A 12,785-nucleotide genomic window follows, 5' to 3' on the forward strand; every position below is an offset into this window, starting at 1 on the left:
TCAGGCCACCTTCATTTTACAGGCAATGCCGCAGCCCCCCACCCACTCCATTGCTGTGATACACATACCTCTGCTGCCCATAGAACCAACCCCATTCTTTCAAAATCATGGATTCACTGAGGTAATTTGTAGCTTTGTAGGAATATACTACTATAAATATTTTAATCCTAGAATGAACTCAACTCTGCATACAACCCCATCATTTTCTGCATTTCCTAGAGCATGATTTCAGCTACCAGAATTTCCAACACAATCTATGTGCATTCAACCTTGCTGCTAGCAGGATTCAATACTTCTCATTGTCACTTTTGAATTTCTACCTTTAAGTTTACATTCCTTCGTGGTCCTTGGAACTGTATTTTTTATTCGGTTTTTGGTTGCTTTTTTCAATTAGAACACTGATTAGTATAAATGAAAGTAAGGGCATATTTATAAGCAAAAATTAAAGAAGGCATCATGCCTCTATCGTACACTATCAAAAGGCAAAGCATGTGGATGTGAAATATATCATCATGAAATTGTTGATTACTTCTAATGTTTACATAATTAAATAAATGGCCAAGAATATACAACTGCCTAAGTTAACATTAGTCTCCAAATTCCATGGTAGAATATACAAAAATATCTATTCCAGAGGCATTAAATAAGTTAACTTTCTTGGCGTATCTGATATGTTCCAATACATCAACATGCCTTTATTAGGGCTGCCTTTTTATTTCATTCCTTTGCTATTACTATTGTATCTGACAGTTCATTCATAAACTGAAATATTCCTCTTGGTTATATCTGGCTTTTACTTCCCACTTTTGTGTACTTCCAAACATCACTTGTCAAGCAACAAAGACCATGTATGATGCTTCTTCAGTGAACAGTGCACCAAACTGTATTCACAGTACATTAATGTGAAATAATTCTCTTGCTTATATCTAGGTATGACTGCAGGCTATCAGACGTAACACAGCAGTGCTTGTCAAGCACTGCACTCAGGACTATATTTCTGTATGTTGCTTTCTCCAGTTAAAATGTATTATATTTTTAAACATATAAAATAAAGGGAATATTCCTTTTGCTTATATTTGGCTATTGCTGTTCACTACTAGATTCAAAATAATCAAGACTGTTTCTGTGTACTGCTTCCCCATTTTTGCATTAAACAGTGCACTAAACTATATTTGCAAACAATAAAATAAACTGAAATAACCAATAGCAAGGTGCAATACCAAATACAGGCTAAAGGAATATTTCAGTTTATTTTCAATGACTGCAAAGCCACCATGCATGACACACTTTCTCGGGACGTCAACTCCTCCTGTTCCATCCCATGACTCCACTGCACCTTCACACAACACTACCAGTGATCCCCAATACATTCACCATTGACAAATGCTTCATTTTCTCACTGATGTACATCATGAATTTGTTCTTTAATTCTAAACCAATATAATACATATTTGTGACCCAGGTTTGCATTATTTGTACATTATACAATTTGTGGTAGGAAATACACCAGTGCAAATAAAGGAACAGAAAGCAGCCTTAGCAGAAATATCATACTAATGTAATAAACAACACCCAGACTTAGAGGCATAACCAGACATCATGTTTGCCCTTCATTTCTGCACAATCACTGCCAGTCAAATGCATTTTTAATCATCAGTGCCCACAGAATTGTGTCATTCCAAAGGAAACTGTCCCATTCTCTAACTATGATAATTTTGACAATAATGCCTCTAACATTTTCTTTTCCAAATAACATTTAGCCAAGTTATGCCCTTTACGCAGAACCTCTATTTCTGAATGGCATCTCTCCTAACCTCCCCCAACCTAACTACTTGCAGGTTATTATGGTTCCACCAATATTTTTGTATTGAGAAACTGCATATACTTCTTACAGATATTACATTCATTTGGTTTGTGAAAAAATACATGAAAAAAGTTGCAGTTTATAAATAAGTACCCATCTTCAAACATTAAATACATTATGAATCTATCTTAGGAATAGACATCTTATGTAGTCAGCTAAAGAATTTGCTTGCATTCATGGAAATGGACTATGCTTACTGGCTGTAATAAATAAACATATCAAAATAATGGCAACATTTAACAACTGTGACAATATTAAAGTGACATTTATCTGGCAAAAAACAAGGTAAAAAATGTATGTAGGTGCAAGGAGACTCAATAATGAGTCAATGATTATTACAACCTCTGCTCATCTGCATGTTAGGTGCCAACCGAAAATATGTAAGCATGGGTTGCCATATCCTTCAGCACTGGTGCACCACAGGGTGCAATAGAGGCAGCTGCATGCTGAATTTACATGGTAAATGTTTGGTGCTGGGTTTGCATTTAGAGAATGACACTGATGTCTGCCTGTCAATGGCGTGGAATGGGTAAGCACCAGATCCAGTTATCACATTCTTCTTCAAGATTCCATTTTCATAAGGAGATGATCTAATACAGAGTGGGGATGGGGTGCAGCTCCCAACACATGAGAGGGTGTTAAGATGTGTCCAACAAGCAAAAAGAAAACACGTTTTTCCTTTTCTCTGGTATAATTTTTGGCAAGTAATATCATGCACACTGTGCGCCAGAAGGTCACACAGCAGTAGCTATGACAAGAACAGTGCTGTTAATGATGTTATAATTTTCTACTGAAGCTGAGTTAACAAAATATCACTACTGTGTTAGCATCTACTGAATATGTAAAACAAAATGCAGATTTCCAGAAGCCAATTAATTAGGAGTCTTCTGGACTCACTACTTATACCACAGCCAGCATTGTTCATGTATTAAAAATGTGTAAGCACATTTGCATTGAATCTTTGCCACACCATTCCAGGGGTCAAACATGATATGAATGTACTGTAATTTATGAGATGCTGTCAGGTATCATTATACTAAGACAGATGACTATTAAAACAAAGTGCCAACCATCAACTGGGTTCTAAAGTACTTACGGTAGTTCTCAGAAGATGCTAATGAACTGCTGAGGGAATGCAAGGAACAAAAAACATTTAGCTTTCTTGAGGTGGCCAGCATGAAAAAAAAACACGGAGAAACTAACCAAAATCCCTATCACTGACTAAGTCACTTCTTTGAATATTGAGGATGAGATGGAATTTAAAGAGAAGCAAAATCTAATTTCCAATCTCAGATCAAGGACGATAATGTCTTAGAAAACTCCAAACAGACACAAACCATAAATGCTTAGAAACCAACAACTTCAGTTATGATCGGCAGATGGTTTATCTAAGCAGTGAAATCAGCCTTATCTGACATAAGAACCGTGTTGGTCCCCTGGCAGTGTGGTGATTTAACCTGCATGGCTTCCAAGGTCTAACTATTCATTAACAGATGAAACTAATGGAGAATGCAGAGCTAGTTTTAGTGACAGTTAAACATATGCAATATGAACTGGTCCAAGTGACACAAAGGGTTTAGCCTTTTCTGTAGTGTAGATCACCTGTGTTTGAGTAACAAACCTTGCACTGGTATCTTCTAAGATGTATATTTGGGACAGAGCTAGGTGCCAGTAGCCAGCCCTCCTATATAAGGAAGGTGTAGGAGGTTAAGTTACACACTAAATAAATGTCCTCTGTTGAAGGTCAAAAGGCTAGTTCCCTGGGCACAAAGTATTACCTGGGCTCTACATAAAGGCAGCTTCTTTACACGATGGGCAGCTTCTTTACACGATGGAAGTAATTATGAGGAACCAACAGTGTTTGTGTACACTGTCATTCAACATACAAAACCAGCCCCTGTAAGAAGGAGAAAAACTGAGAAAAAAAAACATTACTGGCATGGATGATGGTCAAAGTAAGGCATGCATCTCTTGTTCTCTAGTAATACGTGTGATCATCAAAAAGTTAATTGTTCATGGTAAGGGGACCTCCCCCCTCCCAGTCAGATATGGAATGCAAAATTGAACATGAATGGGGAAAGAATAGGTCAAAACAGAACTAGGAGAACTAGCTGGTTAATCTGGTGGAGAAAGTGAAGCAGGTGGGCATATATACAATAGTTTTAATATCATCAAATTGTGTCTACTGTCTTTGAGAAGAGATACACCTTTGACTTGCTCTGGCACTGAAAGGGGTCCTGCAGTACAGCTGCACACAGCCAGTAGCATAGCTAGAGTGGTGTGAAAGGGGCAGCAGCTCCAGGTGCAAACTGTTTGGGGTTGTGACCAGCAGACACTGATTTGTCGTCAGTGTATGTGCATTACTGGCATTCAGAAATTAATTGCCAGTATTGCATTTGCTGTCAGAACTGAAGGGCTTTAGCACTTCATGTGTGACACAAACGGCAGCAACTACTTGCTACAAATGTATCAAGCAGTGTACTAAAGTTTAAAAGGAAAACTTTTTCAACAAGTCCCAACTCAGGACTTCAGTGCTTTAGCTCTCTATGTGTGGATTGTAGCTCTTTTCTATGCTCACTAAGTCCAGGCAGCAGAAACACAGGACTTTTGTTTTTTTTTTCTTTGCTCCTTATAAAGTTGGGGGGGGGGGGGCTGGATGCCACATCACAAAACAGCAACGGACACCAGAATAGCTTGCAACACTTCCACACACTGCACACTGCCCATCCTACTATCACTAACAATAACAACAAAATAATTATCTGCATAGGGCAGTCTGGTGCAGAGCACAAAGCCATATGTGAAGCACTGAAAATAATGATAGACTTCATTGTTAGATCACATTATTACATTATTATTGTTCAGCGGTATTCATTTAAATATGCATTTTCAAAATGAAAATCAGGATACATTTTCTCGCTTACCATGGCTTCAAATAATATTGTCATATGACCATATTTTACATAAATACTGTGCTTATCAGAATTTAGATACTTTTTTCACATTAATTTTACTGTAGAAAGGATCAGAAACTTGATAAAGTCTCACCAGCTCAGAGCCATTATCCAACTGCAGCATATAATTTTGTAAACGAGTAGTCAAGATACAACCAAGGCAAAGCTTTTTGAAAGATAAAGTTGAAACAGAAAAGGGACTCACTTCTTCAGTCTGTCTCACAGAACCTATGAACTTCTGTTATGTTGCCATTGCACTTATTATATTATCTTATTGTCTACATCATAGCTGTAGAGGGATGGGGTCTTAATGTGTCAAATCAGTAATGAAAATATGTGAATATATTAAAAAAAATTTCTGTACAACAACCCTCTGATACATGCACTTTGTAAACTAAATATGATGGAAGTAACTCTTCCTATACTGATTCAAGACTTCAAACTATGAAACCGCATGTAAAAAGGCGCTGTAACTTACCGCAGCTGTTAAATGAGCAAGTGCCTGGATTTGAAGTGTCTCTTCATTAACTTCAACCTTGTCCTCTATTACTTTTAATGCAGGCCTTAGAAAAATAAATAAAAATCAGACAGACTACAGCAGACAGTATAAAAAGTAAAAGAACAAAACGTGATTCCATGTCATGCACTTAACACAGTTTATTTTGATACAGCAAACAAAAACTAAACAGACAATGTATATCTTTGTTTGTGTGCATGAACCCTTTGGTAATAAAAAAAACTGTAGGCTATTAAAAATCAAGCAGAACTGATATGTTCAATATATAACAGATGTGCAACATACTCCCCATGTGAGTTGATCTTCAAGAAAGCCTTTTGCAAAGGGTAACAATTAAAATTTCCTCTTCTTGGGATCTTCTTTCAGTTTAAATTAGATGCATCCAACCTGCGGCCCTCAGAGCTCTGCCATGCGGCCCTCTACCTCTAATTCCAACATCGATGTAAGCATGCCCCAAAACACTTTTTTGTTGTGTTTTTCATGGCTGTGACCTGTAACTCTAACATCGGTGCGCATGCACCAAAGCATCCTTCTAGTTTTGATTTTTTTGCGCCAAAGAAGGGTCTGTGTGTTCGCGCCATTATTTAGTGCCAAAGAATCAATGTGTGTGTTCTTGCTGAAGAGGGACTCGTCTATGGATTTGCTTCCCTTGCCTTTTAAGGAGAAAGCACTTAACCTGTGTTAATAGCGAAGTATAGTGTGAGTGAGTGCATGCATGAAAGCAGAATGTTTGTGTGCGTGAAAGTAGAAGTGTGTGTGTGTGTGTGTGTGTGTGTCTGTGTGTGTGCGTGTGTGTGTGTGTGTGTGTGTGTATGTGTATGTGTGCATGGCAGAGAGACACAGACACATGCACAAAGAGGCTAACATACAAAAAAGTTAGCTCACAAATGCATCCTACATTGAAAAGTACACTTTCATTAAATTGCAGCTTTTCTGACAGGGAGAGTGTTGTATTGAATATGAAATCATACCTCTCAACTGTATGGATTTTCGAAGAATGTCTGGATGTTTGCCTCATCTTCCAATCTGTGTCTTTTGCTTAGGAATTAAAAGTAGTCATCCAAGGTAATGCAGTCCCAGGGATTAAGAATGAGACAGCAGCCTAGGGTTAATGGGTCAGTAATGGATTGACTAATGTGAGACTGTAGCATATAAAGTTTATTGTTTTTTTTTTTTTGACAAACAAAAAAATCACCCAGTACTGTCTTGTCATTGGTGGGTTCTAAGCAGTGGTAGATTGGACAACAGTAATCATATCTTTGGTGGATCATCAATACTGGCAAATCAGGTGGGCACAATGTTATTTTTTAAATGTTGGGGGTTTTAGTTTGTATGTGTGTGTTTGTGTTGGGAGTACTGCAATAGCAGATGGTTATTAAAACAGAGACTTATAACTGTGGAGAATATGTTTCTTTGTTTCAAAACCTGATACTTGGGTACTAGGAATGCCAAAATAGATTTTTTAAGACATAGCTTCTTGTCATTTACAGTGGATGGATATTTACATTTAATGGACAATGTTAGCAGTATGAGTGTGGTCCTATAGGGATAAGGAGGATGCTAAGTCTACCACTGCCAATGACCTGGAAATGGATATTGGGATGTTACTGAAAAAATACAGCAAGTGGGCTTTGAAATGTAGTTTAATTAAACAAAGTGCACTTGCAATTTACAGGCCATAATTTAATTTATTTCAGGTAGTCCAGATCCTGGTAGATTGTATACCATTAGACTTAATTAGGGAGAGGTGTCATTCTGTGGAAATAAGCAGACCTAGTTTCAGTGAAAGCTCTGTGGTTGTTTGCAGGTAGGAAGTTGCAGGATGTGGAGCCACTATGTTTTATTATTTTTAATGGATTTGTCATTTCAAAGTATGGTTTTCTTTGTTGCAAATGAAGGCAGGATTGATGAGCCATATAATGTTTAACTGACAATAATGGGATAGAAACGTTATATGTGATGTATAATATTTGCAGCTACACTTGTTTCACTGGTGTCTGTGATGCATAACTATTTTTGGGCCTGTGTCCCAATTTTATTTTTTGCTTTGTCCAGAATTCTTGCTCTAAGGTTGAGAGGTATGGTTCCATGCTAAATCAGAAGGTTGTATTTACCTTGGAAGACTTTTCAGCATAATTATGAGAAACAGAGCATTTTTAATATCTCCACTTATTTCCAATATAAACTGCCAGGTAACCTTGCAAATAACTTTCTTATTGCGCTACTTTAATTCTTTTGGAATTGACAGGTATGCTTCATTCGTAAGAATAGTGTGCTGTGACTGATTTCTTGCAGCAGTCTGTATCTTACTTATCACAATAACTTTTCTGTGTTTCTGGGTGTGTGATCAATTTAAGTTTTGAAGATGTTTTCCAAAATTAAATAAATACATAATAAATAAAAAAAAGTAATCCTTTCTTCACTTTGAGCTATTGACAAAGTGTGGGAATTTGTTTTTTTCAAAAGCGATGGTCAGCATTACAGCTTAGTAAACGGTCAGTCTGTGAATAACTTCTGCACAAATTAAAATGGCTGAATGTCAAATGGCTTTAGATTGGAGGGAAGTTATATGTTTACTACAGTGTGTAGTATGATCTTAGAGAGTTTATAGATTTCTTATTGATTTAATTTTTGCTGAGCAGTTGTTTGTTGATTTATTGATGGTCCTTTTGGTGGTGGGAAAATGAATGGATGAATCCATTTCTATTATGACTTTTTTTTTTCAGATATTTTGACTTCCAATTTCAATCAGTGAGTGTGTCATGTGATTACTGAGGTTGCCTATTTTACAAGTAGGGGCTCCTTTTCTGTGTGTGTGTGTGTGTGTGTGTGTGTGTGTGTGTGTGTGTGTGTGTGTGTGTGTGTGTGTGTATAAGAGAGAGAGATTTAATATGTATACTGAATATATTTTTGCAAATGGAATTCTTAGTTAAATAGGCCCCTCTTCTTAGACAAGTAGACTTGAGTAACCAATATTAGATCTTAGCCATCCAGCTGGGAAAGTTTAGTATGTGGATTTTCCTTCCGGTTTGATGAAGGCTATGCTACTTACTTAAGGAATACATTCATGGCTATCCATCCATTTGTAGTCTTGTTGAACTACATTGTTTGATAATGACAGGAGCTTTTTACAGAAGTTGAAAGTTTTTGTGTCAAGAACCTGTCCATACAAAGTGGCCTGTTTATGTTGCAGTGAAGGCTGTGGTCTTTGTAGTGAGTGATTTAAATATAACCAGTATTTCTGAGGTGGAGAAAGTCTCTTAAGGCAGGATCTTTCTTAGCCTGGAAAGCAAGCCAGTGATGAAATTTATAGTGGCCAGTGAGAGACAAAGGAAAGCAAGAAGCTTTTTAGTCTGTTTGGATAACTAAATGAACTCGGTCCTTTGACCTTTTTTTGTCAAAAATGGTTGTAGTCTTCTTTTGGCATGGTGTTTTGCTGAGGCACGTGCCAAAAGGGGTGTTGTGCTCAATAATTGCTCTTGTAAAGGAAGAATACAGGGATGTTATGACCTCCTCGTCCCTAGATGAGATACCCTTACTAATGAGGTGGGCCATGTAAAAAGCTTTCCATACAACGGAGAAAATGTGGTGGTCAAAAGTCAGGTTTCTATCAACCTGGGTGCCCAAGCACCTCATGACTGATTGCGTGCTTACAGCATTGTTATTAATGTGATAATTTGTGGGGACATCACTCTCCTCAAAGGGGATGATTGTGCATTTTTTGTCATTTAGCTTGAGGCCATGTTTCTGGCACCAGTCATTTGTTTGGGTGAGACCCTCTTGTAGCTTATTCAGAATTGTTTTATTAAGTCAGTAATGTGAATTCTTTACTTTATTGCAAATTTGTTGGCTTATTTTTCTGGATTATAGTATTGTAGGACTGCTAATGTTGACATTGTATGCAAATGGACTGCTGGAGTGGTTTTCCCAGTGAGAAATGCTAGTGCTGTATTGAATATCTGTTTATTTGTAAAAAAAATCTATATATTAACTAAGATGTTAGAGTTAACTGTTAGATTAGAGAATGAGAATTAGAATTTTAAGGCAAATATTAGGCATTTATTACATTTATTAATTGTTCGAATGCACCTACAGTACAGCCAGGAGGTTGACTTTGGTCTCCTGTGGCAGCGAAAGAGTTAACTATATGATATATTTTATATGCGGCCCCAAGACAATTTCTGCTCACTCAATGTGGCCCCGGCAAGCCAAAAGGTTGGACACCCCTGGTTTAAATCTTTGCATTCTCTAGCTCTTGAAGGCACACAAGTTCAATTAAATCATTTCTTGATTTCACAAGCCTTACACCAGTCAAGCCCCTCATTAAAATTGCTCTACTGAGCATGGCTTCTCCATTCTTGCCCAAAGATCTGGGCTACCATTGCTCTACATATAAAATATATTACTTTCAAGTCCTTTTTATTCAAACAAGCAAAACATAAGTGCCTTCTTAACAGTGGACTCTCATAAATCCTCCCCAAAAATCCTTCTCAGCATAAGTTTTGTATGTATTATACTGTAACTGTAATGGTTTAAATTTATATATTTTTATTGTTACAGACTGAACATTTAATATATTTCCAGGCTGAGCTTGAAAATGGTCTAGTAGGTACAGTGCTCTATCCATCAAAAAATACAAATAAACAAATGTGCCTAATCTAGGTTGACTTGACTCCTGCTTCCCAGTCTGACTCTACATAAACCAGAGCAAACACATCTGTTAACATTTACATAAATAAGGATAAAACCTTCTATGCTTGTCAGATTTAAAGTATATATATATATATATATATATATATATATATATATATATATATATATATATATATATTTGTAAGCTACACCTCCTAACCCAAGGAAAGTGCAGCTGTGCTCACTCAGGTAATTTTACATGACCCCTGCAGTTCTCTCACATACCCCTTTATCCCTGTTTCATCCTTCCTTATCTCATTGTGACCTCCTCGTACTGCATTTCATTCATCCTATTTCTGTCTTCGCTTTGCATCTCTCACACTTCTCTTTCCTACTCCTCTTCCCTCTCCATGCCTGTCTCACCTTTACTCTGCATTCTGCCCATGCTATTCTTTCTTTCAAATATTCTCACTTGCCTTTACTAATGTCTTCATGCCTCTCTATATAATGACATGCTGCTATTACTGTAATGTAAGCCATCAAAGTCATTATGTCTACATCTCTTACATAACGCTCTGCTAAGCATAATTTCATTTTTTGTCCATGTTTTGACATTAACTTCTTGAACTAAATGTTGTAGCATTAATCTTGCATCTGTAAATGTGTGTATAGCTATATATATATATATATATATATATATATATATATATATATATATAAATTATATACACACACACATATGCAATATGTATATACATATATTTAAACGTATGCATGTGTGTACAGCTGTATATGCAAATGTTTAATACTTAATGTAATAACACAATGGCATATTTCTTTCAATTGTGCAAATGTTTCTAATGTCTTAATGGTCTAAATTTTGAAGGTATTACTGTGGAGCTTTTCTCCATAGCCCTCCACTGAAAATGGGTCAATGGCCCAGTGGACTTTCCCGGTCAACAAATGTCAATATATATATATATATATATATATATATATATATATATATATATATATGTATCTATGTATTTGGATTCACTTTATAATCTCGAAATACTGAAATATCAAATTTCAGTATCTCGAGACTATAAAGCCAAAAAAATCACAAACCCGAAACTTCAAAACCATGAACGTAATATAAACAAAACACTACACCACACAAATACACCTACCTACCGACACTACAACAAACCAAACCAACACACATGAACACAACAAAACTAACACACACACCCTTGCTAAAAGGAGGGGGGGCAAGCCCCCCCAGCATCCCTCATGTGTGGGGGGAGCTGCGCACCCCACACCCCGCCTACTTATATATACTAACTCCAAGGTCTCACTAAAAACCGGAAGACAGCAAACCCACTACCACACATTCTACACCCCCCCCTTACACAAACATACATCACATACATACAAACACAATCACTCTCAACACTTACACATTCATACACTTACTTACCTACCCTAACCCACATCTAAAACTCCCCAACACACACACATACACAAACCCTCCCCAAAACCCTTGAAAAACATTACACTTACCAAATGCGCCATCACCACAACATGTTCGACATTTCCGTATTCAACATTCGCGCAACTGCAGATTCGACACTTTGTTCTCGAGATACTGAAATTCAATATTTCAGTATTTCAAGACTGTGTGTGTGTGTGTGTGTGTGTGTGTGTATATATGTGTATATATATATATATATATATATATATATATATATATATATATATATATATATATATAGTACTTTTCTGTTTGCGGTTGCGGAGCTCCAAATTAGGGGGTCAAACCATGTCTTTTGATGTTAATCTTAACAGGGTGTGTTACAGCTTCTTTTTTTAAATATTATCCATTAAATTATTTTACACACACCTGTTAAGATTAACATCAAAAAGACATGGTTTGACAATGGATTTGGAGGTCAGCAACCGCATTTAAAGTGTTTGGCTGATAACAGAGTAGTACAAAAAAAAAATCAATTTCTCCAAAATATGCATACTATAACAAGTACTTATCCATAATATACATACCATTAACCATTCTTCATAAAATCCTAATCCAAATCTGTAATTAAACTTAGTTGGCATCTTGCAGCTACAAAGATGCAATCAGAATCACGTAACAGCTGTTCGGCACTAAGCATTTTTTTAAAGCCTCAGGTACTGATTTAGCTACAATGGAAATAATCATTGCTAGGATGTACAAATATATTATCTTACAAGGGCAAGCATATTATGACTATTGAAAAAAAGACATGTTTTCCAAATTTTATGTATTTTTAATTTTTACTTTCTGTCTTTGTAACTTATCAGGGTAGCACTTTCAACGTGATCGTTCAGCCGTAATCTGCTACCTTAATACGTCTATTAACAAGATGTGTGTAAAAATTCAAAATTTCTATTTTTTAAAATTTATTATTAAAACAAATAATTTTTACAGATATGTGGTTAACAGACATGTGAAGGAACTGGATTACAGCTGAACAATCGCATTGAAAGTGTTGCCCCGATAACGGAAAAGTACCATACATATATATATATATATATATATATATATATATATATATATATAAATAAATCAACCATTTGTTTTTTAGTATATCCTTGTATTTGTAAATATGTTTTGTTAATTTCTTTTGTGTTCCTATTCACAAGGACTGTGCCTGTAAAAGGTCCATTAAAATCAGTGCACCACCCCAGTAAAAAATATACAAATAAATAAAACTACAGAAAAAGAGCATTTCAAGTTAATGGAGATGGCGGGAGGGTAATGAGCAGCTACTGCAGAGGGCCCTCTCAAACAGCA

The 12,785-nt window shown here is 36.3% G+C and overlaps 1 protein-coding gene across 3 annotated transcripts in view; it reads right to left on the reverse strand.

Moving 5' to 3' along the window:
- RAPGEF5 (Rap guanine nucleotide exchange factor 5) overlaps positions 1-12,785 on the reverse strand; it is a 1,983,710-nt gene that overhangs the window by 1,524,708 nt on the left and 446,217 nt on the right. For all 3 annotated transcript variants that reach the window (XM_044064607.1, XM_044064608.1, XM_044064609.1), the window contains exon 6: positions 5,297-5,381. In XM_044064607.1, the coding sequence (XP_043920542.1) occupies positions 5,297-5,381 (85 nt within the window). The remainder of the gene's footprint in view (positions 1-5,296; positions 5,382-12,785) is intronic.

This window comes from Protopterus annectens, chromosome 3.part0, assembly GCF_019279795.1.
Source record: "Protopterus annectens isolate FY-2018-M chromosome 3.part0, PAN1.0, whole genome shotgun sequence".
NCBI lineage: Eukaryota > Metazoa > Chordata > Ceratodontiformes > Protopteridae > Protopterus > Protopterus annectens.